The following is a 24,808-nucleotide window of genomic DNA, read 5'->3' as shown; positions in this document are numbered from 1 at the left end:
CAACAGTCACATTAAAACAGTTACTAAATCAGCTTACTATCACCTAAAGAACATATCTAGGATTAAAAGACTAATGTCACAGCAGGATTTGGAAAAACTTGTCCATGCTTTTATCTTCAGTAGACTGGACTACTGTAATGGTGTCTTTGCAGGTCTCACTAAAAAATCTATTAGAAAGCTGCAGCTAATTCAGAACACTGCTGCTCGAGTCCTCACTAACACTAAGAAAGTGGATCACATCACTCCTGTTCTGAAGTCTTTACACTGGCTTCCTGTGTGTCAAAGAATATATTTCAAAATGCTGCTGCTGGTTTATAAAGCTTTGAATGGTTTAGGCCCAAAATACATTTCTGACCTACTGCTAAATTATGAACCATCCAGATCTCTCAGGTCTTCAGGGACGGGTCAGCTTTCTGTCCCCAGAGTCAGGACTAAACATGGTAAAGCAGCATTCAGTTATTGTGCTCCAAATATCTAGAACAAACTCCCAGAAAACTGCAGGTCCGCTACAAATCTGACTACTTTTAAATCCAGGCTGAAGACTTTTCTTTTTGTCGCTGCTTTTAATTGAACTATTCATATCTTAGACTGCACTGTAACTTTTATACATGTATTTTTTTCTTTTAATGTTTCTTTTATTATCTTTTCTTTTTAATGACTGATTTTAAATGCCATTTTCTTAATGTCTTTCATTTTTTGTAAAGCACTTTGAATTGCCTTGTGTTGAAAGGTGCTATATAATTAAACTTGCCTTGCCGCGTGTGTGTGTGTGTGTGTGTGTGTGTGTGTGTGTGTGTGTGTGTGTGTGTGTGTTTGCATGTGTGTGTGTTTGCATGTGTGTTACGACCCTGGGTCGTTAGGTCATGTGTGTGGGGGGCTTTGGGAGAGTCAAAAAGGATGGAGGTGACCTCTTTGGATGAATCCTTTAAAAGGCAAGTGATGGCATCCTGTCAAAGAGAGGGTGAAGTTCAGCCCAGCTAAACCTATCAGCTCTAACTGTAGATTCTCCACTGTAGCCCTGCTGTCAAATCTGATAAGACAATTACTGAGGTCTTTGAGAGCAGTATTTGGGAGCGGCGTGGTTCTGATCTGACTGAAGTTCCTAGGGTCCAGCCATGCTAAGTCAGCAAAGAGAGCCATGTGTCATAAACCTCCTGTGGATTGTCTCGATTGCTGTGTCCAGAATAGCGTTGTTATGGGCATAGATATGTCTCATAATTATTTGTGTGAACATACAAATAATTTGTGTGTTGTGTTAGAAATTAAAATCAATGTTGATATGGCGTAATTTGAATTAAATACACTATTTGATTTAAATCAGTTTTATTCTGAAAAACCGGAAGTTATCACTATTAGCTTAACACTTTTATTCTGAAAATTCGTCACTTCCGGTTAGCATTTAGCATCTGGCGGAATCATACGATTTCAAACCTTGAACCAAGGTGAAATGACATGTGATGTTGTACACTGAGCACACTGGGATTAACACTCATTTATTGACGCTGAATAATGTGTAGCAGGGAATGTTTAAATAACCACAGACGCCAGAATGATACAATTTAGCTACAGAAAAAGGCAGGAATTGCATTGGACCCGCCCCCCGACAAAGCCGGCCAATAGGAGAAGACCTCAGATGACAACAGGAAGAGCAAGCCAAGAATTGATCTCTTCGACCCCCTGACCTGAACTGACCGGTCGGATGTGGAGAGCTCCTCCACTCGCACATTTCATTTTGTACACCACCGCATCTTTTGTGTAATTAAATGCTGTTAACTTTTATAAGCTTCCCTTGACTCTTTTCAGTCTCTCCTGCCTTCAGGGTTCTAGAATTGCTTTCAATTTGGCGTCCCTGGGTGGACCTGAAGCAGGATAGAGCTGAGTAGAGGGGAAGGCTGCAAGCTAACTAGCATCACACCAGGCTGCACAAAGGGAGGACAGGCTACAGACTCACTGCTGGAGTTTTTGGCTGGGCCTAAACGAAAGGTGAGACAGTTACCTATTCAATTCAAAAACTGTATCGTTAAATAACTTACATTAGGTGCAAGCGTTGGTAGTGATCTGTAGATTGATCTGTGGTGATAATGTGGTGATTGCGAGTGGTGTGGAGATTGTATATAGTGTTTCTATTCATCTCTATTGTATCTTCGGCGCCGCCCGATTAATGTGAATATTACATAGTATTAAGACCTTCTGGGGAGGTACCAGACTTGATCTGGTTTACACTGGACTGGGTCCATTCATGTTAGTCTATATGTTTGATGTGTTAAACCGGCGTAGTCTGGTTTAATAAAGTATATTGTGTGGAGTTTTTAAGGCGAAAAGTATATTTTTGTGCGATGTTCTAAGCCGAAACGATTGTGTACAAGATTGGTATGAGATCAGCTTTTAAGGTGTTAGAAATTAAAATCAATGTTTTGATGGTATAATGTAGCTTAAACATACCGTCAGTTTAAACGCTCTTTTATACTGAAAAACCAGAAATTCTTGTGCACAAGCAGTTAAGCTTTTATTCTGAAAATCCTTCATCTACGGTTAACATTTAGCATGTGGCTAATATACGATTTCCTAAAGAGGTGAATTGAGTAGCGAAATGACATGGAGTGGTGCAAACCGAAACCTACTGATTTAACACTACAACTATAGATGTCGAGATACTACCATGCTGAATATTAAATGAAAGTACAGTTTATTTGAATACACTATTGTTTACAGACGAGAGTAGCATGTGACAACATCCGGAATGACCGGAAACCAAACCAGCCGTGAAGCATTTTCTGTATGTTTTAGAGTATTGATTACAGCGTTTAGAATGTGTTACATGAAAAGTGATGAAAGAGAATAAGAGGAGAAAAGGCGTGTTAAGCATATGTTAAAGGTGAAAAGTACCAATCCTCTGTTTAAATGCAACAACGGACATTAGAGGCGAGGCGAGCCGGCTGGCGGGGAGGAGCCAGCAGAGGATATATAACGGCACCGAACGGGGGATGGGCCTTCTCTTCTTGCTCAGGAGAGCCAGATCACGGCTGTTTTCTGCCGGAACAATATTCTGTCTGTAACACTACCGCGCCTTTTTTAATTAAAGTATCCCATTTGAATCTTTTCAGAGACTCCATTTAGTCTCATTTTAAAGCTTCTCTCCTGGACGCGAGAATAAAGAACATATTTAACAATTGGGACCCGGACGTGATCTCGTTTCAGCGGGAGAGCAGTTGCAGTTTTCAAAGGAGCTTGAACAATGCTGGCAGACATACACTCGGGCCCATACAGAAAGGTAAAGAAGTACCTGTTTATTCAAAATCTTCAATAGATTACATAGTGAACAATAAGAGTGTGTGTCTGTCTGGTAAGTTGGACACCTGAGAAAGACTGCTTAAATTTAAGTTAAAACAAGCCTAAATTGATAAACATTGGTATCCTACCACGTGGCGTTGCTTTGTTACAGGCAGGGTGAGTTCAATTTCTTTTTTTTCTATTTAACCCTGCATGCTATTCGTTTGTCTGTTATTACATGTCGGCTAGAGGCCAATCACTTATATAGGTGTCTTTTGCTGCGTTTTACGTTTTACGTGAATGGTTTTAGGCCATTAAGCAGTCGGGACTGCTTGAGGCAAAGACACAGCCAAAGTTTGAAGCTAAGGTTATTGGAGTGAGTGTTTTGTGTTAACAACAGTGTGAGGCTGTTTTAAAAAAGTCATTTTTCAAGGAAAAGGCCTGAGGAGTTTGAAGCTTTCAGTGGTTACTTTATTTCTGTTTTCAAAAAGACATTGCGTTGTGGATTACGGCAGGAAGTGCGACATTCGTGCGTTAGATAGACGATATTCTTCCTATTGTGTTTGGATAGCGTCCCATTTTGTCCCATAAATAGCGTGTTTAAACAGAAGAGATGACCATACTGGCTCTTAAAGTCAAAACATTTACGTACATGGGTAGAGGACTATGACGTAAGGGTATAAGGCCCATTTATCATTGTAAACTAAATAGAAATGTTATTTTAAACTACAGTGTTGTGTGTTGAATTTACTAGACAAAATATCACCTCACCATTATTTCAACTCCAGGTGTTTTCTCAAATCCCTTTTTTCTTCAGGTCAAAGGTTGGAAAACCAGTTGCCATCTTGTCTTGACCTCATGTTCACAGTGAGCCACACGGCAGTCGCCATCTTCTAAAGAACATCATACTTCTTGTTCGAGTTAGAACTATTGGAAGTACTTCTGCTGGTAAATGTGTATTGGCGGTTTTGTGAATATTCTTGTTTGCAAATGTGTTTTGGCGGTTATGTGCTGTGTTGTTTAACCATAGTGTAATGTTCTTCCTATTTTAAAGATATTTTTAAGGAAACTAAGTTTCTCCTTGTTAAAAACGAGTCAGTTTTGCAACAGCTATTCCCTAGTGCAGTGGTTCCCAACCTGGGGGCCGCGGCCCCCTGGTGGGCCGCGAAGGTATTGCAAGTGGGCCGCCAAATCTTTTCCAAAATAGTATGATTTTTGTGGGGGGGAAATCAGATAAAAATATACAGAATAATATTTAAAATGATATAAAAAATGTAATTATTCTTTTCATCATTGCATTTTTCCTTAAAATATTAGATATGTGACGAGCAGAGAGATAGGAACATTTGTTGTAATCGGCCGGACTACTTTGCTGCGGGACCGGCGGGACAGCTCTGCACTTGATTGATGCTGATTGTGTAAACTGTAATTAAGTTAGAGTAGAGCAGAGTATTAAAATGGATAGCTGGCTAGCAACAGGGAGTATTAAAAGGAAAGAGAGACCAGAGGCTGTCAGTGAATCGACCGGTGATCTCCTGGCCGTCAAACAAAAAAGAAGAGTTCGAAGAAAGTACAGTGCTGAGTACTTAGCGCTGGGATTTTTTTGGACAGGCACAGAAGCTGAGCCGTTACCGCTGTGTGTCGTGTGCTTTGAGACTTTGTCAAACGAAGCCTTGAAGCCATGTAAACTGCGCCGTCACCTCGAGACAAAACATGGACAATATGCGACCAAGCCGCGGGATTTTTTTCAGAACAAGCTCAGGGAGTATCAGAGCAAAAAGAAGTTAATTGAGCATATGGGCTGTGAGAACACAAATGCTGTGGAAGCGTCTTTTCGGTTCTCCCAACTCATTGCCAAAGCTGGAAAACCACACACCATCGGCGAGGATTTAATTCTTCCCGCTGCAAAACAGATCGTTCAGGTGATGTTGGGAGAGAAGGCAGTGCAGCCTATCAACCTCGTTTCATTGTCGGATAATACGGTCAAACGAAGGATTGATGAAATGGCAGATAATGTGTTGGAGCAGCTGATCCAAAGCGTAAAAGAGAGCCGCTTTTACGTGCTCCAACTGGATGAGTCAACCGACGTCGCAAGTCTGGCAAACCTGCTTGCTTATGTGCGATACGAAAATGGTGGCGAGATAAAAGAGGAGTTTTTATTTTGTAAACCTCTGCCTACCCGTTCAACTGCTGAGGCCATTTTTCACACTGTGAACACTTTTATTGTTTCCAATGGGATTGACTGGTCCAAATGTGTTGGATTGAGCACTGACGGAGCCCGTGCAATGCTGGGACAGCACAGCGGGGTTGTCCGACGTGTGAAAGCGGTGGCTCCGCGGGCAACATCTGTCCACTGCAGCATACACCGTGAAGCACTTGCTACAAAGAAAATGCCCCCCGATCTGAAGACGGTTTTAGATGAGGCGGTCAAAGCTGTCAACTTCATCAAGAGCCGTCCACTGCAAACACGTTTATTTGCGGTGTTATGTGGAGAGATGGGCAGTGATCATCACCAGCTACTGTTACACACTGAAGTGCGGTGGCTCTCCCGAGGCAAAGTCCTGACGCGACTGTTTGAGTTGCGTGATGAAGTGCATGTGTTTTTTTCTCGACACAACGTTTGAACTCGCACACCGCTTCAGGGATTTTGAGTGGTTGGCTAAGTTGGGTTACCTGGCTGATATTTTCAGCCACTTAAATGGACTCAACCTCGGTCTTCAAGGGATAACAGTGAACATATTCAATGTCCAGAATAAAGTTGAAGCAACCATAAGAAAGCTGGCGCTGTGGGCTAAGCGTGTCGAGCAGTCAAACTATGACTCGTTTGAAAATATGGCTGATTTTCTGACAACGGAACAGAGTCCACTTCCCATCACCGTGAGCAACGCTGTCAGAGAGCACCTGCAAGGTTTGAGGACCCAGCTGCGCGCATACTTCCCCATCCCAGATGTGCAGTACAACTGGATAGAAAACCCATTCGCCAGCAACAGTGATGAGGCTCTCGCTGCTTTGAGTGCAAAAGAGCAAGACAGTCTCCTTGATCTCTCTTGTGACACCGCGCTGAAGCTGATCTTCTCACAGAAGCACCTGACAAACTTCAGGCTTCATGTTGCTTCTGAGTACCCTGATCTGGCTAACAGAGCTGTGAGATTCCTGATGCCTTTCCAAACGACGTACCTCTGTGAGACTGGATTTTCTGCACTCGTGGGATTAAAAACTAAGTACAGAAACCAACTGAATGTTGAGCCAGATCTTCGACTGAAACTTTCATCCATTGTGCCAGACATCAAACATCTGGTTGCCGCCATGCAACACCAGCCGTCTCATTAGGTGAGTCAACATATTGTGGGCCTGTTGTTGGACTGATCCACTGCAGCTTTATAGAAGCTTTAATTTTATTTCGTTGCAAGTATTGCTTTTACTTGTATGTAAATATTTTTCTGCTGTCGAGGCTTAACATTACATGCATAGTTTTGAACTTTATCTGTGCACTGGTTTGTTTGTTTGTAGGCAGATGATTTAATGTTAAAATACAAAGTGTAATTTTTCATTAATGAGCCCAAGCAGAATTTACATCATCTTTACAACGGATTTGTGTTTATTTGTAGGCCTATCGATTTAATGGGCTTACTTTTGATATTTGGATTTTGTTTTGATTTGATTTTGGATGTCAAATTGTTATATATGAGAATGCATTTCTCCATTGTTGATGGATATAGTTATTTATTAATCATTTGATAATTAGCCGGTTACAGACAGCCCATTGCTTGTCATTTCTGATATCTGTGTGGTGTTGATGGACAGCTCCTTTAATAATTGTGTGTGTGTGTGTGTGTGTGTGTGTGTGTGTGTGTGTGTGTGTGTGTGTGTGTGTGTGTGTGTGTGTGTGTGTGTGTGTGTGTGTGTGTGTGTGTGTGTGTGTGTGTGTGTGTGTGTGTGTGTGTGTGTGTGTGTGTGTGTGTGTGTGTGTGTGTGTGTGTGTGTGTGTGTGTGTGAGAAAAAGTGTGTGTGTGGGCTTCCAACATGTTTCTCCTCTATTCAGTGCTCCATTTAGGTTCAAATTTTAATAATTTGGATGTCAAATTGTTATATATGAGAATGCATTTCTCCATTGTTGATGGATATAGTAATTTATTAATCATTTGATAATGAGCCGGTTACAGACAGCCCATTGCTTGTCATTTCTGATATCTGTGTGGTGTTGATGGACAGCTGCTTTAATAAATGTGTGTGTGTGTGAGAGAGTGAGTGAGTGAGAGAGAGAGAAAGTGTGTGCGTGTGAGAGAGAGAAAGCGAAAGAGAGAAAGTGTGTGTGTGTGTGTGTGTGTGTGTGTGTGTGTGTGTGTGTGTGTGTGTGTGTGTGTGTGTGTGTGTGTGTGTGTGTGTGTGTGTGTGTGTGTGTGTGTGTGTGTGTGTGTGTGTGTGTGTGTGTGTGTGTGTGTGTGTGTGTGTGTGTGTGTGTGTGTGTGTGTGTGTGTGTGTGTGTGTGTGTGTGTGTGTGTGAGAGAGAGAGAAAAAGTGTGTGTGTGGGCTTCCAACATGTTTCTCCTCTATTCAGTGCTCCATTTAGGTTCAAATTTTAATAATTTGGATGTCAAATTGTTATATATGAGAATGCATTTCTCCATTGTTGATGGATATAGTAATTTATTAATCATTTGATAATGAGCCGGTTACAGACAGCCCATTGCTTGTCATTTCTGATATCTGTGTGGTGTTGATGGACAGCTGCTTTAATAAATGTGTGTGTGTGTGAGAGAGTGAGTGAGTGAGAGAGAGAGAAAGTGTGTGCGTGTGAGAGAGAGAAAGCGAAAGAGAGAAAGTGTGTGTGTTTGTGTGTGTGTGTGTGTGTGTGTGTGTGTGTGTGTGTGTGTGTGTGTGTGTGTGTGTGTGTGTGTGTGTGTGGCTCCTCACTGCTGTGTTAGCGACTGTAGAGCTTCCAACATGTTTCTCTTGTATTCAGTGCTCCATTTATGTTCAAATTTTAATAAAAAAAAGTGCTTTGAGAACGCATTATATGGCCTCTGTATTTATGGGAAGGTGGGCCTCGAAAAAATGTAAGACTTAAAAGTGGGCCCTGAGTTGGAAAAGGTTGGGAACCACTGCCCTAGTGGATTAAGCTGGAAATTAAAATAGCACACTCTGGTGGTAGTAGCGAATTATTACCCAAATAGAAGAAACACCATAACATTGTGAAGTATAATTTTAAGTGTTATAAATAAACACATGCTTGATCCCCAAGACAGAATTGCAAGTGGTTTCTAATTATAAGAGAAGAAACTTTACATAATACTTTTTCAAACACCAATTTATTGAAGCTAACACAAGTGGCAACATTAGCATAATTTCATACATTTCGGTATGCACTGTACACAGGAGATTTGGATTTGAACCAAATTCATATTTCAAAGTCAAAACCATACACGTTACAACTTTATTTTAACATTTCATATTTTAATTTTGCATATTTTTTATATATTAATTAACTTTATTAATATTTTACCTTAAAAAAAAAAAAATCTATAATACATTTTTTTTTTAATAAAACCTTGAGCAAAAAAAAAAAAAAAAAAAGATTTAAAGTTCGGACGAACAGCAACGAAGGTGCTAGTCAGAAGATTAGTGCTTCATCTTTGATAAGTTCATAAATAGTTCGAGATCATGTCACCAAAACAAACTAAGTTGAGACTAGACGCAGGGCCAGTCTCAACAGCAGATATCAAGGGAAGGATACAAATCAGATCAGATGCTTAACAGTTCCAAATCTTAGACAAAAGACATGGAACCACATGGAGAAACTGTTGGAACAATGGCAAACGAGAGGACTGTATCCAGCTGATGATCAACCAACACCAACGAAAGCCCATAGAAAAGCAGTAATTGACCATGAAAATTGAAAATACCTGCGAGAACAACAAGCATGGATCAAAGCCGGACAACCCTCTTGGTATGGACCTGCTAAAAGCGCTATAAACAGAGCTGAAAAAAGAAAATCTAGAGTTACAAGTCTGGTACTCTATCTAAAATATGTCAGCCAAGAATCAACGAACGGCATGTATGTGGCTCAAGGAGCAGTGCTCACAGCAAAGGAAGATAAGAAAGAAAAGACAGAAGAAGCTCCAGTAATCCAACCTTCAAAGCTCCTTCCAAGCCTGACAGATGCGCCTCCTCCCTACATGACAGAAGAATACAGTTTCTTTCAACCCCCAATACAAGCTCCAACTCTAGGTGTTTTAGGAGGAGTATCGGAGTTGGACGGTCTCCCCACAGCTACACGTGTCAAAGACTTGGAGTATGAGGTAAGACTCCTATCTGGTGAGCTCAACAGAAGATTGGAAGAACTAGGCATAAGAATGGAAGAGGAGCTCAACAGAAAGATGGAAGAACTCAGCAAACGTATGGAAGCACAACTCAAGAGAAGAGAAGGCGAAGGTTCTCCAGACACCACAACCGTAACTGAAGCTGGAAGACTCAAGAACTGCTCAACACTCACGCTACCGGTGATAGCGGCTGGAGAAGGAGGATTGAAATACCAATCATGGACTCACAGAGACATGGAAGCATTAGCGGCAAAACTACCTCCACTTAAACAAGGAGGTCAGAAGTGGGTGAATGATCTGGAAAAATACACAGTCCAAGACCACCTGTGCTTGGGAGACATGAGGGCACTGCTTGAACGGATAGAAGGAAGACTAGAGGCAAGAGCAGTGGATTCCAAGGCCAAATGCACCAACTCTCCAGATTACATTTTCTTCAACAAAGTCAGGTCGAGGTATTGGGCTGCCATTCGTCAAATCTACCCAACAACACGGAGTTTACATGCCCTCAACAGCCTGAGAAAAGAACCGGGGGAAGACATGTATGCCTTCCTGAAGAGATGTTAAGGAGTGTGGGAGGACTGCACTGGAGAACGACATGACGTTTCACCGTCTGTCGTAATGCTGTGGAAGAACGCGGTCAATAACGCCCTTCCCCAATCAGTGCAGGCAAGCCTGGGAGATGTGGTGGCATTAGACGCTATACCCATTGAAGAATGGAGACAACATCTCATTTACCACGATATGAAATACCAAGCAACCCAGAGATGTCAAAGACGTACAGGATTTCCAAACATGAACCAAATGCCACAGACAGCCTGGTATCAACCACAACAATGAGGAAGCTTAGAGGACCAGAACATCAGGTGATGCATCTTCAGCACTAGAGTATTTTGAAATCCAGCTACATAGAGCCACATATGTCACCACAGGAGGGAGAGGTTGAATGTTATTTAAAAGATAGTGAGTAGAATATTGCATTTACACAGAGCATCCACAGATTAGAAGTAGCAGAGTAGAACATTTAGCAGACTATTTTTGTAATTATGAGAAGGAAAATACATTACGAGTGATGTTGTTCCCCCACACAGAAAACTAATGTGTCCACACAACTAGTGAGGTCAAGAAGACGGGCTTCCACCCAAAATATGCAAGGGGCGGCGATACACCTGACGTGAAGCTGTCCAGACCTGAAAACAGAAACTCGATTCTGCTGTGGTGAAGTCTGGCTACAAAGGGAGGTATCCGATAGGGTCGCTTGTCTCAAACCAGTGAAGAAGTCAACAAGAACCCAGCTGAACTAGAGAGGGACTATTAGCAGGAGAACAGTGACGGAGCGACAGAGACTGGCCCAACATTTTCCGGCCAGTACATAGATAGACCCCGTCAGAAGACCGAGGCTGTGTTTAAAGGGGAACTTCATTTATTGTTAGCCAGAAGTGCAGTTTTTAATCAAAAAAATATGTGATTTATGGAGTCAGATTACATTTTTCTCATAAACACAATTTTATAATCGGTCTGAAGTATCTGTTTTAAGGCGTGAGCTGCAGATTAAATAACATAACACTGATTGAGAGCTTGGATGAAGAAGTTGTAGGGTTTTTACAACAGTTTCAAGAATCAGTCTTTATTTATTTATTCTTGAGTAACTTTACTGATTTATAGTGTAGTGCGTAAGGCAATATCTCATTTGAGTGAGGGGCACCAGCCCTTCATGCAGGTCACTCTCTGTGAGAATAGTTCATATTTTCCCTCCAGTTTGGAGAAATATTATTTTATCATATGTTAGTTCAGCAGTGTCAACCAATCCTCTAATCCTAGAATTATTGAGACGCATTAGCGACACCAGGGGTATTGTTTTTCGCAGCAACGATGATGCATAATACCATGACAAAAGCCATTATTGAAACAAGTAAACTATTAGAAGTGCTAATTGCTGATTTTTTTTTTGTGAATATGCATTTATACCATCAGAAAACCATAAATCATACGATATTTTTGTACCCCTTGTGGGTACACGGAGAAGTTATATTTATTTAATGCAACGTTATGGGTTTTACATGTCCTGTTCAGAATAGGGTAATCATTGCAATATTAATTGAGCATTTTATGCTCAAAGGAGGGAGTGTCATGATTATACAGATATGTTGATTTCAGTGACGTTGTAGTTAATAAATAATAACATGTAGTCAACAATAGGTCTCATAACAACAAGAGGTATGCCAAAGCTTGGGCCTTCTCCAAGGAGGGAGTGGTCCAGTTTTAGATATTAGACAAATAGAAGTGGATGAATATGTCAGAACTCTGAGTAATATTGTGCAAGTTGTCTACACAGCAGGCTAGGAAAACTACAGAGATACCAGACGAGACACCATAAGAGACTCCTGTTCGGCCAGGTGATTGGGTGAGGGTGAAAGTTCACAAAAGACAGTGGGCTCATCCCCGGTGGACGGAAGCGTGAAAAGTTGTAACGAACTTCAAACGCGCTCCGGTTAAAAGGTAAAGAAAAAGGAGCAAATTGACACCACCTCACACATTGTCACCCTTCACTGGCAACTTCCAGAACATTATTGGGAGTTAGGACTGATTTGGCAGAGCTGGAACAAAACAATAAATAGAAATAAGATAAAGATAGAAACAGCTCAAGAGACAAATTGTCTATAGATTTTTATAGATTGTACATTAATGTGAAAACCTATTTTTTGTTTTACATCTGAAAAAGAGTCCAATTGTTTATGTTATTTTTGTACTCATTATTTAAATTCTGTAACGGACACAACCAGGGATAAAATAGAGATGATGACAAGAACAAAGCCAAACCAATTGTGGGGTCCCCTAGGGATAAGAGTCAGAATAGCATTGTTGATTGTGCTCATTACACTTGGCACCTTTCTGGTTGGAAGGGGAGTACAATATCAAGTAAAACATGGAACCATTAGTTCACTCATAGAGAATGCCCACATCACTAACAAAACTCCAGCTGTGTTTCACAGACTTTCACTTATCCCCAGAGCCAAAAGATCAGCTGATCAACAAGAGGAGGAGTTAGAAATACTCGGTCCCAAACAAGAGGCAGTTATAATCAAGATGATTCACCCCCCCTATATGCAGTTCTTGTATCAAATGATGAGATGGGTTTAAGTGATCGGGATATGTAAGTGATGGGGATTTACAGATTAGGGGAATCTCTAAATACACTGGATCCATGTTTTAGTCCGTACCAGAAACACCCCCTGTTAAGCTATGAACAACCGATCGGTGACCTAAGCACAATTATTGAAAATGATTGTTAGACACAGGCTACTAACCCACAAGTACAGCTTTGTATGTACAAACTCTATGAACAAGATTCCCCAGCAGATAGTGGCGACATTGCAGATATGTCCAGTCACAAAAGTTACTACGGTTCTAGATAACAGTTAGATTTAAAGTGATGGAGAAAATATGGAGACGTTCTTTTATAGTGTGTGAAATATGTGGTGCTTGAAACATGTAGGTATTTAAATTTATAGAAGAAAATGGTTTCCGGAAAGAGTTAATTGGAGTAAACATGTTACAGTGGGTGAAAGCAATGTTTAGGGATATGGTAAAATTATTAGTAGACATGAATTGTGTTTAGATGACATTTAACAACTAAGATAGATAGTATTATTAGGAAAATAGAGTGGAAAAGGTTGGATTTATTTTACCTCAAGTGTGTTAGAATTAACTATAGATAATGCGTCCAGAGATCTCTCTCTCTCTCTATCTATCCGCCTGTCAGACCGCTACGACCCCAACTTCCAAGCAGACAAAAGACCTCACCACGGAAGACTCCTCCTTCTCCATCGAACAGACAGAGAAGCAGAGCTGAACCATCTCCACCTGAGGAATCCAGAACTACAGGTGACATAAAAAGGCACACTCTCATCGGTCCCCCACAGGACATGAAGTTCCAAGCTGAGCCACAAGATTTGGGCACAAGAGCAGAGTGTGGGACATGAGAGCAGAATACGCCCTCCACGCAACAAAGTAGAGACTGTAAAGGAGGAGAAGAAATGCAAAGCAGTTGGGCCACTCAAAAGAGTTACAGCGGAAGGATCCAAGAGCGGATGGACTGAGGAGAAGGTGGACGGAGGAGAGGAAAGGACGGAGGAGTTGGCATGGTCAGGCAGAACGTGAGGGGGTCGTGGCTTGACAACCAGAGGGGGAGAGAAGGAAAACGGGAGTGAGTGAGTTTACACATAAACACACTTATTCACCAACGAGAAATACGTAAAGAAAAATATTTATTAGCCATGAATTAATCAATTGGTGAATTTATAAAGAAAGAAAGAGGAAACTATTAAATAACCCTAAAAACACACTGAGGGTAGAACATATTATTCAATCTTTTCATCATATGAACAAATGATTATTTAAGAGATTTTTATTCATGTGTGAATTTGGGGAAGATTTAATTTGTTACAGTATAGACCTACAGTTTAAAGGGATGGTTTTAGTAACCACTCTATAAAAGCAGACAAATCTTTATTTGTATGGAAAATGTTAAAGGTAGAGCTGGTACCAAGCCAAAGATAGTATTCCAATCTAAAGCATTGATTTCTCCATTGTAGCATGGTTATTACCTCAGGAGGGAAGATTAAGGTGGAAATAACATTTGTTTTTCGTCCAAGATGTAGAGTTTTAAAAAGACACTGGGCAAAGAGCGATAGCAAAGTTTAATTTTTTAAAAACTAATGTAGTTGGGAGGAATACATGCAGGGCCTTGGAGCACTCATTGTGATGGTACATATTTGTTACAACAAACATCGTTTAGGGAGAAGGGGTCGCTCAACCCACCCTGCAGATGTTTTAAATCTTACTTGCAGCTTCAGAGGGAGCGCACGGCACCAGAGTATGAGTTTTAAAAGACAAGCGCCACCAGCTCCTAATGGTCATCCATTCACCAGATGACCTGACATTTAGAGATGTTATTTAAGGGAGAAACATGTCTGCCATAAGTGTAAATTACGGAATTGAACTACAAACCATTAATGAAATGACTTCTGTTTTAAAGTCCTTGTTAAAGGAGGGAGTAATTATCACATGCTCGGGCACCCAAGGTTCCACACACTGTTAAAGGGGTTAGCATAGCTATTTAAGTAGACCATAATTGAAAATAAATTAGTATAATGCGTTATTGATATTCCACTGGTTCTCACACCATTTCAAGGACTTTATCACTGCATTAGAACAGACCACCCAAAGTTACTGAGTAGGAACTTTTAAGTGATGAAATTCTACAACTGTTGTAACTGACCAAAATCTTCTCCCAGAAATGACTGTCTAGAAAGCCGTACCCCAGAGTAGAACGCACAACGGCCCCTTCTAGAGAACATATTACTTTCATACCTTAAATGGTATGAAAGGAGGGAGGGTAAATTTCTCATGAGGAGACAGTTACAAATGCTAGCAGAACAAGACGACCCACCCCCGTATACAGATGTTGATGACAATGATGAGTTAGTTTAAATGATATGGATGTTCGGAGATGAGATTGATCAATGAATGTCCAGCCGATGTGATTCTTTAAATGATATCATGTGAAGAAGTGAGCAAAATTAAAATGGAGTGAATCCATTTCAATTTACTTCATACTATTCCAAGATAGTATATTTTTATTATTCCAATTAATTTTTACACTATTCTAAGATAGTCCATTTTATTTGACTTTATTATTTTATACTATTCTAATATGGTAGATTTCATGTTGTATAAATCATTGCTATTCTAAAATGGTTTGTTTCTTTTCAATTTGTAAAAACAAGTGCCTTAACACTGAGCGTGGTATGAGAACGGTTTCTGTGAAAGGAGGAAAGAAGAAATGTTCTGATACCAAGCCATTGCTGCTATTTTGAAGAATAATATTGAATGCAAACACTAGAAGTTATACACAAGGGACAACTTTTAGGTTTGAACCAGGCAAATAATTTATTTTGTATTTTTGTAAAATTAAGCCTATTGAACCATTCCATTTAGATTGTATGTTTGTAATATGAGATATGCACTATGCGAAGTTCAGATGAAGAACTCATTGATTTCAGTATTATACACACCTTTTAGGTGTGTAAGGAGGGACTGTTAGAAATTTAAAATCAATGTTTTGATGGTATAATGTAGCTTAAACATACTGTCAGTTTAAACACTCTTTTATACTGAAAAACCAGAAATTCTTGTGCACAAGCAGTTAAGCTTTTATTCTGAAAATCCTTCATCTACGGTTAGCATTTAGCATGTGGCTAATATACGATTTCCTAAAGAGGTGAATTGAGTAGCGAAATGACATGGAGTGGTGCAAACTGAAACCTACTGATTTAACACTACAACTATAGATGTCGAGATACTACCATGCTGAATATTAAAAGAAGGTACAGTTTATTTGAATACACTATTGTTTACAGACGAGAGTAGCATGTGACAACATCCGGAATGACCGGAAACCAAACCAGCCGTGAAGCATTTTCTGTATGTTTTAGAGTATTGATTACAGCGTTTAGAATGTGTTACATGAAAAGTGATGAAAGAGAATAAGAGGAGAAAAGGCGTGTTAAGCATATGTTAAAGGTGAAAAGTACCAATCCTCTGTTTAAATGCAACGGACATTAGAGGCGAGGCGAGCCGGCTGGCGGGGAGGAGCCAGCAGAGGATATATAACGGCACCGAACGGGGGATTCGCGCTTCTCTTCTTGCTCAGGAGAACCAGATCACAGCTGTTTTCTGCCTGAACAATATTCTGTCTGTAACACTACCGCGCCTTTTTTAATTAAAGTATCCCATTTGAATCTTTTCAGAGACTCCATTTAGTCTCATTTTAAAGCTTCTCTCCTGGACGCGAGAATAAAGAACATATTTAACAAAGGTCAGCATCTATAGAATTTAGAGCTAAGATAAATGAAGATTGTGTTGTTTTGTATTGTCAAGCAGTGTGGTTTTAATCTGCACATGTTGAGTGTTCCCCTTCCCCCGGTCACATGAGGTTTATGCTATACTGCTAAGCTAGTTAGCTAGCCAGTTGGCATTACTAGATGATGAAGTTTGAGTGAAGATACAACTGGTAATTACTGATTAAATACACAGGGATGGTGTAGATGAACGTTGAGAGAAGATTGAGTTGTTTTGTTTTTCATGCTTTTCAAAGAAAGTCATTTGAACTTTATTATTTTGGGGAAATAAAAAGGAAGTAGGTTTATGAACCGGAAGTACTAGTTGATACATTTGAGAGGAGTTCAAAAATAAAAAAGGTCCCCTAGCGGACATAATAAGTATTACAGTTAATACATTCTTCACCACACAGATAAAGATTACAGGTGGTTTCTTTGAATTGAAGTATTGTAGTTGACTCATTTTATGACATTTGCATAATTTCATAAACTTGAGTATACACTGTACACGGTTTATTTGGATTTGCACCATATTCCTATTTTCATATTACTAAGTCAACTCCTGTTCATTTTTATTTCTTTATTCAGATTTAAAAATTTGCATAATTTCAAAATGTTAATTTAATTTGTCTAATTTTGATTAATTAATTTTAATTTTGATTTGAAAAAAACAAACAAAAAAAACAACAACCAGATTTTAAAGTTAAGTTCAGGTGACATAGGATATCTTTGTAAAGAATACAAAGGTACTATTCAGAGGATTAGTTTTTCATCTTTGATAACTTAATAATATTATCCAAGTACTTAAACATGTCGCCAAAAGACACCAAGTTGAGACCAGTCGCAGAGCCAGGCTCAACTGCAGATATCAAGGAAAGGGTAAAAATCAGATCAGATGCTTTAACAGTTTCAAGTAAAAGACAGAAGACATGGAACCAAATGGAGAAACTGTTAGAACAGTGGCAAACGAGAGGATTGATTCCAGCAGATGATCAGCCTGGACCAACGGAAGCCCATAGAAAAGCTGTAGTTGAACATGAGAATGCTGAATACCTACAACAGGAAAAAGCATGGATCAAAGCCGGACAACCCTCTTGGTATGGACCTGAAAACATTGCTATGAACAGAGCTGAAAAAAGAAAAGCTATGGTTGCAAGTCTGGTATTCCATCTGGAAGATGCCAGCCAAGGATTGACAAACAGCTTACATGTGGTAGAACTCAGCAGAAGAATGGAAGAGGAGACCAACAGAAGAATGGAAGAACTGCCCCAAAACGAGAAGAACCAAGAAAACTAAAAGATCCAAGACTGGTGCACATACCTCCATGCCATTGATAGCGGCTGGAAGAGGAGGATTCAATACCAACCATGGACTCACAGGGACATGGAAGCATTAGTGGCAAAACTACCTCCACTCACGAAAGGAGGTCAGAAGTGGGTGACTGATCTGGAGAGATACACAGCCCAAGACCACCTGTGCTTGGGAGACATGAGGGCCCTGCTCGGACGGATTGAAGGACGACTGGAAGCAAGAGCAGTAGATTCCGAGGCCAATTGCACGCACGACCCAGATGACACTTCATTCATCTACATCAGGTCGAATTATTGGGCTGCTATTCGTCACATCTACCCGACAACACGCAGTTTACATGCCCTCACCGGCCTGAGGAAAGGCACGGAGGAAAACATACATGCCTTCCTGAAGAGATGTGAAGGAGTGTGGGAGGACTGTACTGGAGAACGACATGACGTTTCACCGGCTGTCACAATGCTGTGGAAGGAAGCGGTCATTAAAGCCCTTCCACAATCAGTGCAGGCACGCCTTAGAGATGTTGTGGGGTTAGAAGCTAAAATCCCAGAAGAATGGAGACTACATCTCTTTCACCATGACATCAAATGCCAGGAAATAACAAAGGAAGATGATGAAGAAACAAAGAAACTGGAAAAAATACTTTTGAAGATGCAGGTGGCTGAGAAAGATACTGAAGCTAATCAGATGGCCATACTAGCAGAGAAGGCAGGGTGGACACCTCCAACAGTTCAAACTCAGGAAGAACCAGCGAATCAAATGCAGAACCAACAAAGCGGAGGAGGAAGTGTATGTCCACAAAACCAAGTTCAGCAGATACCTGTGTATCTTCCTACGCAAGTACAGCCACAAGCACAGCAGTATCTTCAACAGCAGACACCTGTGTATCTTCCTACGCAAGTACAGCCACAAGCACCGCAGTATCTTCCCACACAATTCCAGCAACAGCAAATACCTGTGTATCTTCCTACACAAGTACAGCCGCCAGCTCAGGTATACACTCCCATACAGCATCAACAAAAGGGACAATGGAGAGGAAAGCAACGCTCAAGAGGAAGAAGAGATGGCGGCTGCTTCCTATGTGGTGATTGTAGACATCTGGCCAGAGATTGCCCCACTCAGCAATATCCACCACAAGGTATCACCTCACCATACAGAGGAGAACCAATGTTAGATATGAGAAAAATTGAGGCGGAAGCACATGCCAGGGCCATGACGAATATTTCTGTTGGACCAGGGGATTGGGTAAATGTAAAAATCCACAAGATGAAGTTGTTGCAACCTGTATGGAGTGGACCGTGGGAAGTTGTAGAACGCACTGCAGATGCACTCCGGATCAAAGTTAAAAAAGGAACATGTTGGCACTAGGGCTGAAACAAACGACTAATTTGATAATCGATTAATCTATCGATTAATGAAACGATTAATCGATTATTCGGATCGTTAAGGTTTTAACTTTACTACTACTTATATCGATACTGCTTATCGATCCGGTCCTTTTAACGATAGTATTAACGGTTCTTTTGACAAGAAATAAGGTAAACAAATTGTGAACAAAACTAACATTGCTTTTCATTTTAATTAAATGCATAATATTTCACATTAAAAGAAACAACAATATTTTAACAAATCATATTAAATAATGCGATGACAGAACTGTAAACAGAATAGCTGAAACTTTAACAAAATACATAACTCAGTTACCTCTAATCATTAACCTATGTTTTTTCAACTGAGTTAACTATGTGTGTTGCTGCTCGCATACATAACACCTGACGTGGAAACGTTACTCGTGGATGGGGGGGCTACAGAGCTACTAGAAAGACAATCGAACCCGGTGCATTTCTCCGTCTGGATGTGGAGCACTTTTGCTAAATGTTTAGACAAATTGCTCGTGCTACTGCCCTTATATGATAAACTGTTATTGCACTTTTGGTAACGAGCATTGTCCACATCGAAACGGCTAAAGATTAACCACACCTCGGAGCGCGTTCTCTCCGCCATCTCCTCCTTGTGTGTTGCATGCATGTAGCAGCTGCGTGTGTGTCTAAACTGCCCCGCCCCCTCGCAAGCAGGCGGGGGAGAGATCTCTCGTCTGAATTGGGAAGATCGAAAATACATTATAGACGCATTTTGTAGTCATATTGCATATTAGAAAAGGAGTTGGCGACACTAAGACTGCGATATAATGTTTATGTAGCAATAATACATATGACATATGTTTTAAATGTCTCCTGTACCGATAAAAAAGAGCAATAACGTTGGAGCTTAACGGGGTGCAGAACACATGTGATGACGACACAAACGAATCGACGACTGAATTAGTTGCCAACTAATTTGGTAATCGATTTTAATCGATTAAGTCGATTAGTTGTTGCACCCCTAGTTGGCACCCACTTACACAGTGTGTAGCCGCACCGCTACATTTGCAGAAACGGCACGGCAGTTAGAACTGATTTTGGAAAACTGGTTCAAAACAATAAGGAATCGAACATTTTTACAACGACAGCACCAGGAGATGAGTAAACTCAAGAATCCGTAGAGTGTAAATACATAGAGAAAAACACATTTTTATACTCGAACTGTTTGCACATCCTAGACAAGGGATTTAGACAATATAAATAAATGTTCACTAAAAGTAATAAGTATAATGGAAAGTAGACATAGGCCTACACTTGAGTCAAATTATATTACTGTGATCTGATTAGTGTGCTCTGCAGGTTTACTATTGTTCTAAGTAAGAGTGGGATTTAAAATATTGGAGAAAATATGGAGATGTTCTTTCGTAGTGTGTGAAATATGTGATGCTTGAAACAGGTGTTTCAATTTATAGGAGAAAATGGTTTCCTGAAAGAGTCAGGTTGGGTAAATATGTAGCAATGGATGAAACAATTTTTAGAGGGAGTATTTGTAATATCATTAGTAGACATTCATTGTGTTGTTTAGATGGCATTTAACAACTAAGACGGATAGTATGATTAGAAAGAGACAGAGTGGAAAGGGTTCGATTTATTTAACCTCAGTGTGCTAGATTTCTTATAGATAATGCGTCCCGAGACCTGGACTCCCCCTCTGAGTCAGAAAGGCTACGACCCCGTCCCGCCAAGCAGACAAAAGACCTAACCCAACAGGAGACTCCTCCTTCTCCATCAAACAGACAGAGAACCAGAGCTGAAACAACAACAACAACAACATAACTGCAGCCAGAACTATCTCCACCTGAGGCATCCAGAACCAAACGGCTTGCTGACATACAGAGATACTCTCATCAGTCCCTCAGACCGGGCATGAAGTTCCAAGCTGAGCCACGAGATTTGGCAAGAGCAAAGTGTGAAACTTGAGAGCAGAATCCGCCCTCCATATAAACAGCAAAGAGACTGTAAAGGAGGAGATGACATATAAAAAGCAGTGCAAGAACAGTGGCATGTTGTGTGCTGCAGATGTGACTGGGCCAAAGGCTGCCTAAAAGAGTTACAGCGGATGGATTCAAGAGCTGATGGACTGAAGAGAAGACAGAATCAGAGGAGTTGGCATGGTCGATTAGAAGTGAGGAGGCCGGGGTCACGGCTTGAGACAACCAGAGGAGGAGAAAAGGAGAACGGGAATGAGTGAGTTTACACATAAACACACATTTGTTCACAAACGCACATAAAAGAGACCACATTTAAATAACTTGAATTCACTTGATAAATACGTAAAGACAAACAGATTTATTAACCATGAATTAATCAATTGGTAAATTAAAAATAGCAGTAAAGAGGAAACCATTAAAGTAAATTGAGAAAATCACACTGAAGGAGACATGATGGAAATATTCACTCCACTTTAAGCAGTGGGTGTTGTGGAGTACAGAGTAGAACCATATGCTTCAATCTTTTCATCATGTTAACAAATTATTCTTTTAGAGATTTTTATTCACGTGTGATCTCATTTGTTACAATATTGATCACCATTAAAAGGATAGTTTTAGGAACCACTCTATAAGACACATCTGTATTTGTATGGATCATGTTAAAGGAAGAGCTCGTGCCAAGCCAAATATAGTATTCCAATCTGAAGTGTTGATTTCTCCATTGTAGCATACTTATTACCATAGGAGGGCTTTCAGATGGAAATATGAAATGACTTCTGTTTTAAAATCCTTGATAAAGGAGGGAGTAATTGTTACATGTTCGGACACCCAAGGTTCCACACACTGCTAAAGAGTTTAACGTTGTTTTTTAAGTGGACCAGAATTGAAGATAGATGAGCTATGAAATACATAGCAGAGCTACACAGATCCTAGTAATGGTTTGACTCAAGATAATAGTTATGTACACAAGTTTCTGAATTAGATCTATTAGACATTGTAATACTAATTAGGTGTAAATGAATTGCAGTATCAGTAGTACTATAAGGAAGTGAGTTTTGTACCAAGTTTCAGGAAAGATGGGAGGCAGAAGTCCAAAAGGAAAGTTAGAACCATCTTGAAAATCATAGTTGAAATTGTGAATGAATAAGGAATGGCGCTCCACATATGACATATTTTTGTAGATAAAGGGAACCCGCCTATGCTGAAATACCTCTGAAAAGACTCTGCAGAGCACGACATGGCCGAAAGACTGAGACCAAATTACCTTTGACCCTGACTGACAGTGTGACAAAATCACTGTCAATGACTGACCCTGGGGTCAGTCACCAAACCAAACCTGACTTGACAACCAGATAGTGTGAGTGTGAATGAATGCCGGCATGTGATCAGTGTAACTGCATGATTCTAAAACAATAACTAACCAAGCATGTTTTTGGACTAACATATTATTTTGGAGCTCCAAGGGAAACGAGAGGTTTCCTAAATATTCCATAAAAAGGGGAAACCGGACACGTTTCTAATCTACTTGATGATATTTTATTCCCACAGGAGTTGGCGGTTTGCAAATGTAAAACTCAATCTAAAATCTGAAGATTCTGTTTCTTTTGGGCCATGAAAGACGGAGAGAAACACTTATTTTCACTGAAGTGTTTACTGTGGAAATAATAATAATGGATCTAAAATTGTAAACAATGTTCGTTATGTCCCTAACCAATATTTACCTGAAAGTGTTTTCCCCCTCCCCATTACAGGATTTTGTTACACATGAGTTCATGTGTAAATAGGGGGGAGTCTGTATAATGTATAATGTCAACATGTAAATGTAAAATGCACAATTTAATTTTTTTCTTTAAGGATTGAAAGAAACTTTCCGCCCCAACCCAGATGTTCAAACTGAGCATTGAAGATAGTTTTAGGATTAACCTGCTCCATATCTAGGGATAATATACTGTTTGGTGAATGTTGACATGTTTCTAATATTGATTGAGTTATAACCGGTAACACAGATGCAGAATCAGTGGCCAAGGGGCTACTGTGAGAGATCTAATTCCAGAATGGAATACCGAAGAAGTTGACCTGTGATAATGAAACAATTTTGTAATATTTCAACAGATATTAAAGCACCTGAGGTTTGAAATGTAGAAAGAACATATTACAGTTAAGCTAAAACATAGTAATGTAATGAGACAGAATTTAATTTTGACAACATTTTGTAACTAGCCTGGTAAAAGAAGTAAAGGACATAGACTTTATTGTTTAGGTCATTATTATCATTATGGGGATATACATTTAATTTAAATTCATAATAGAAAGACATTTGATGACAGTATGTTGGATTTCTGTATTCATTTTTCAGCTTAATAATAGATAGGTAGAAGCCGTATTGCCAGGTGCAATCGATGGGATTTCTGCACACGATCCAAGCAGAGAATGACGTACCTTACAGGACAGACACACTCAGGAAATCATTCACTCTGACATCATCATGACTTTAGTTGTTTTTGAATCATAATGAAATTGTATTACATAACGTTAGTGTGTTTTTACCAAAAACAGGAATAGTTAATTGTTATATTAGATTTGAGAAAGATTACAAGGATTTTATTTAGTTCACCAAGAAGATGTTTTTTGTTTGTAACATATGCCAAGTAGTAAGATTCAAATATCAGCAGGTTCTGAATTATTATTCCTCTGTCCCAGAACCAACAAGAATGTGGATGGAGAGAACTATATCTACTGGAGCCAGCAGAGATTCGTAAATTGCACCAGAGACACAGTAAAAGGATGACACAAACAGTTAGATAAAAACAGACCGATAGAATGGCGCTAGACTTGTTTAAATAAAGAGTAATATTTAGCTATTTTTAGATAGTTTAATCCTTCTTATACTTTGTAAAGGAACAAGTGCCTTTACACCAGATACAGTATGAAGATGATTTATGATGTGAAAGGAGGGCGTTAGACATTTTCCATACCAAGCTAATTGCTGCTATTTTGCGAAGTGACATTAAAGGTTTAAGATAGAAGTTATGCACAAATGAAAACTTTATATTTATGATAAATATGTATTCTTATTTGTATTTTTTACTTTTATGAGTTATGTACCATGCAATGTTCGGATGAAGAACGCATTGATTTCAATATTATTTACATACCTTAAATGGTATGTAAGGAGGGATTGTTAGAAATTAAAATTAATGTTGATATGGCGTAATTTGAATTAAATACACTATTTGATTTAAATCGGTTTTATTCTGAAAAACCGGAAGTTCTCACTATTAGCTTAACACTTTTATTCTGAAAATTCGTCACTTCTGGTTAGCATTTAGCATCTGGCGGAATCATACGATTTCAAACCTTGAACCAAGGTGAAATGACATGTGATGTTGTACACTGAGCACACTGGGATTAGCACTCATTTATTGACGCTGAATAATGTGTAGCAGGGAATGTTTAAATAACCACAGACGCCAGAATGATGCAATTTAGCTACAGAAAAAGGCAGGAATTGCATTGGACCCGCCCCCCGACAACGCAGGCCAATAGGAGAAGACCTCAGATGACAACAGGAAGAGCAAGCCAAGAATTGATCTCTTCGACCCCCTGACCTGAACTGACCGGTCGGATGTGGAGAGCGCCTCCACTCGCACATTTCATTT

The 24,808-nt window shown here is 39.8% G+C and overlaps 2 protein-coding genes across 3 annotated transcripts in view; both read left to right on the top strand.

Annotated features, from left to right (window-relative positions):
* Positions 1-1,293: 1,293 nt before the first annotated feature.
* The window catches only part of LOC307033208 (uncharacterized protein), a 234,840-nt gene continuing 211,325 nt past the window's right edge, over positions 1,294-24,808 (top strand). The window contains exons 1-2 of one of the 2 annotated variants that reach the window (XM_079671594.1): positions 1,294-2,390; positions 16,468-21,405. In XM_079671594.1, the coding sequence (XP_079527720.1) occupies positions 17,873-19,165 (1,293 nt within the window). In that variant the 5' untranslated portion in view covers positions 1,294-2,390; positions 16,468-17,872 and the 3' untranslated portion in view covers positions 19,166-21,405. Of the gene's footprint in view, positions 2,391-8,116; positions 21,406-24,808 lie in introns of those variants that run through there. The other variant, XM_079671593.1, reaches the window with a different exon arrangement.
* Positions 5,067-6,600, top strand: LOC307032955 (zinc finger BED domain-containing protein 5-like; the record flags this gene model as incomplete). The annotated part of the gene is made up of 2 exons (XM_079671227.1): positions 5,067-5,731; positions 5,913-6,600. 2 exons carry the CDS (start codon positions 5,067-5,069, stop codon positions 6,598-6,600), a joined length of 1,353 nt encoding a protein of 450 aa, XP_079527353.1.

The sequence above is a fragment of the Notothenia rossii genome (assembly GCF_949606895.1).
Source record: "Notothenia rossii genome assembly, chromosome: 3".
Classification (NCBI taxonomy): Eukaryota; Metazoa; Chordata; class Actinopteri; order Perciformes; family Nototheniidae; genus Notothenia; species Notothenia rossii.
The sequence above is the reverse complement of the archived record's forward strand: the minus strand, read 5'-3'. Positions and strand labels throughout refer to the sequence as shown.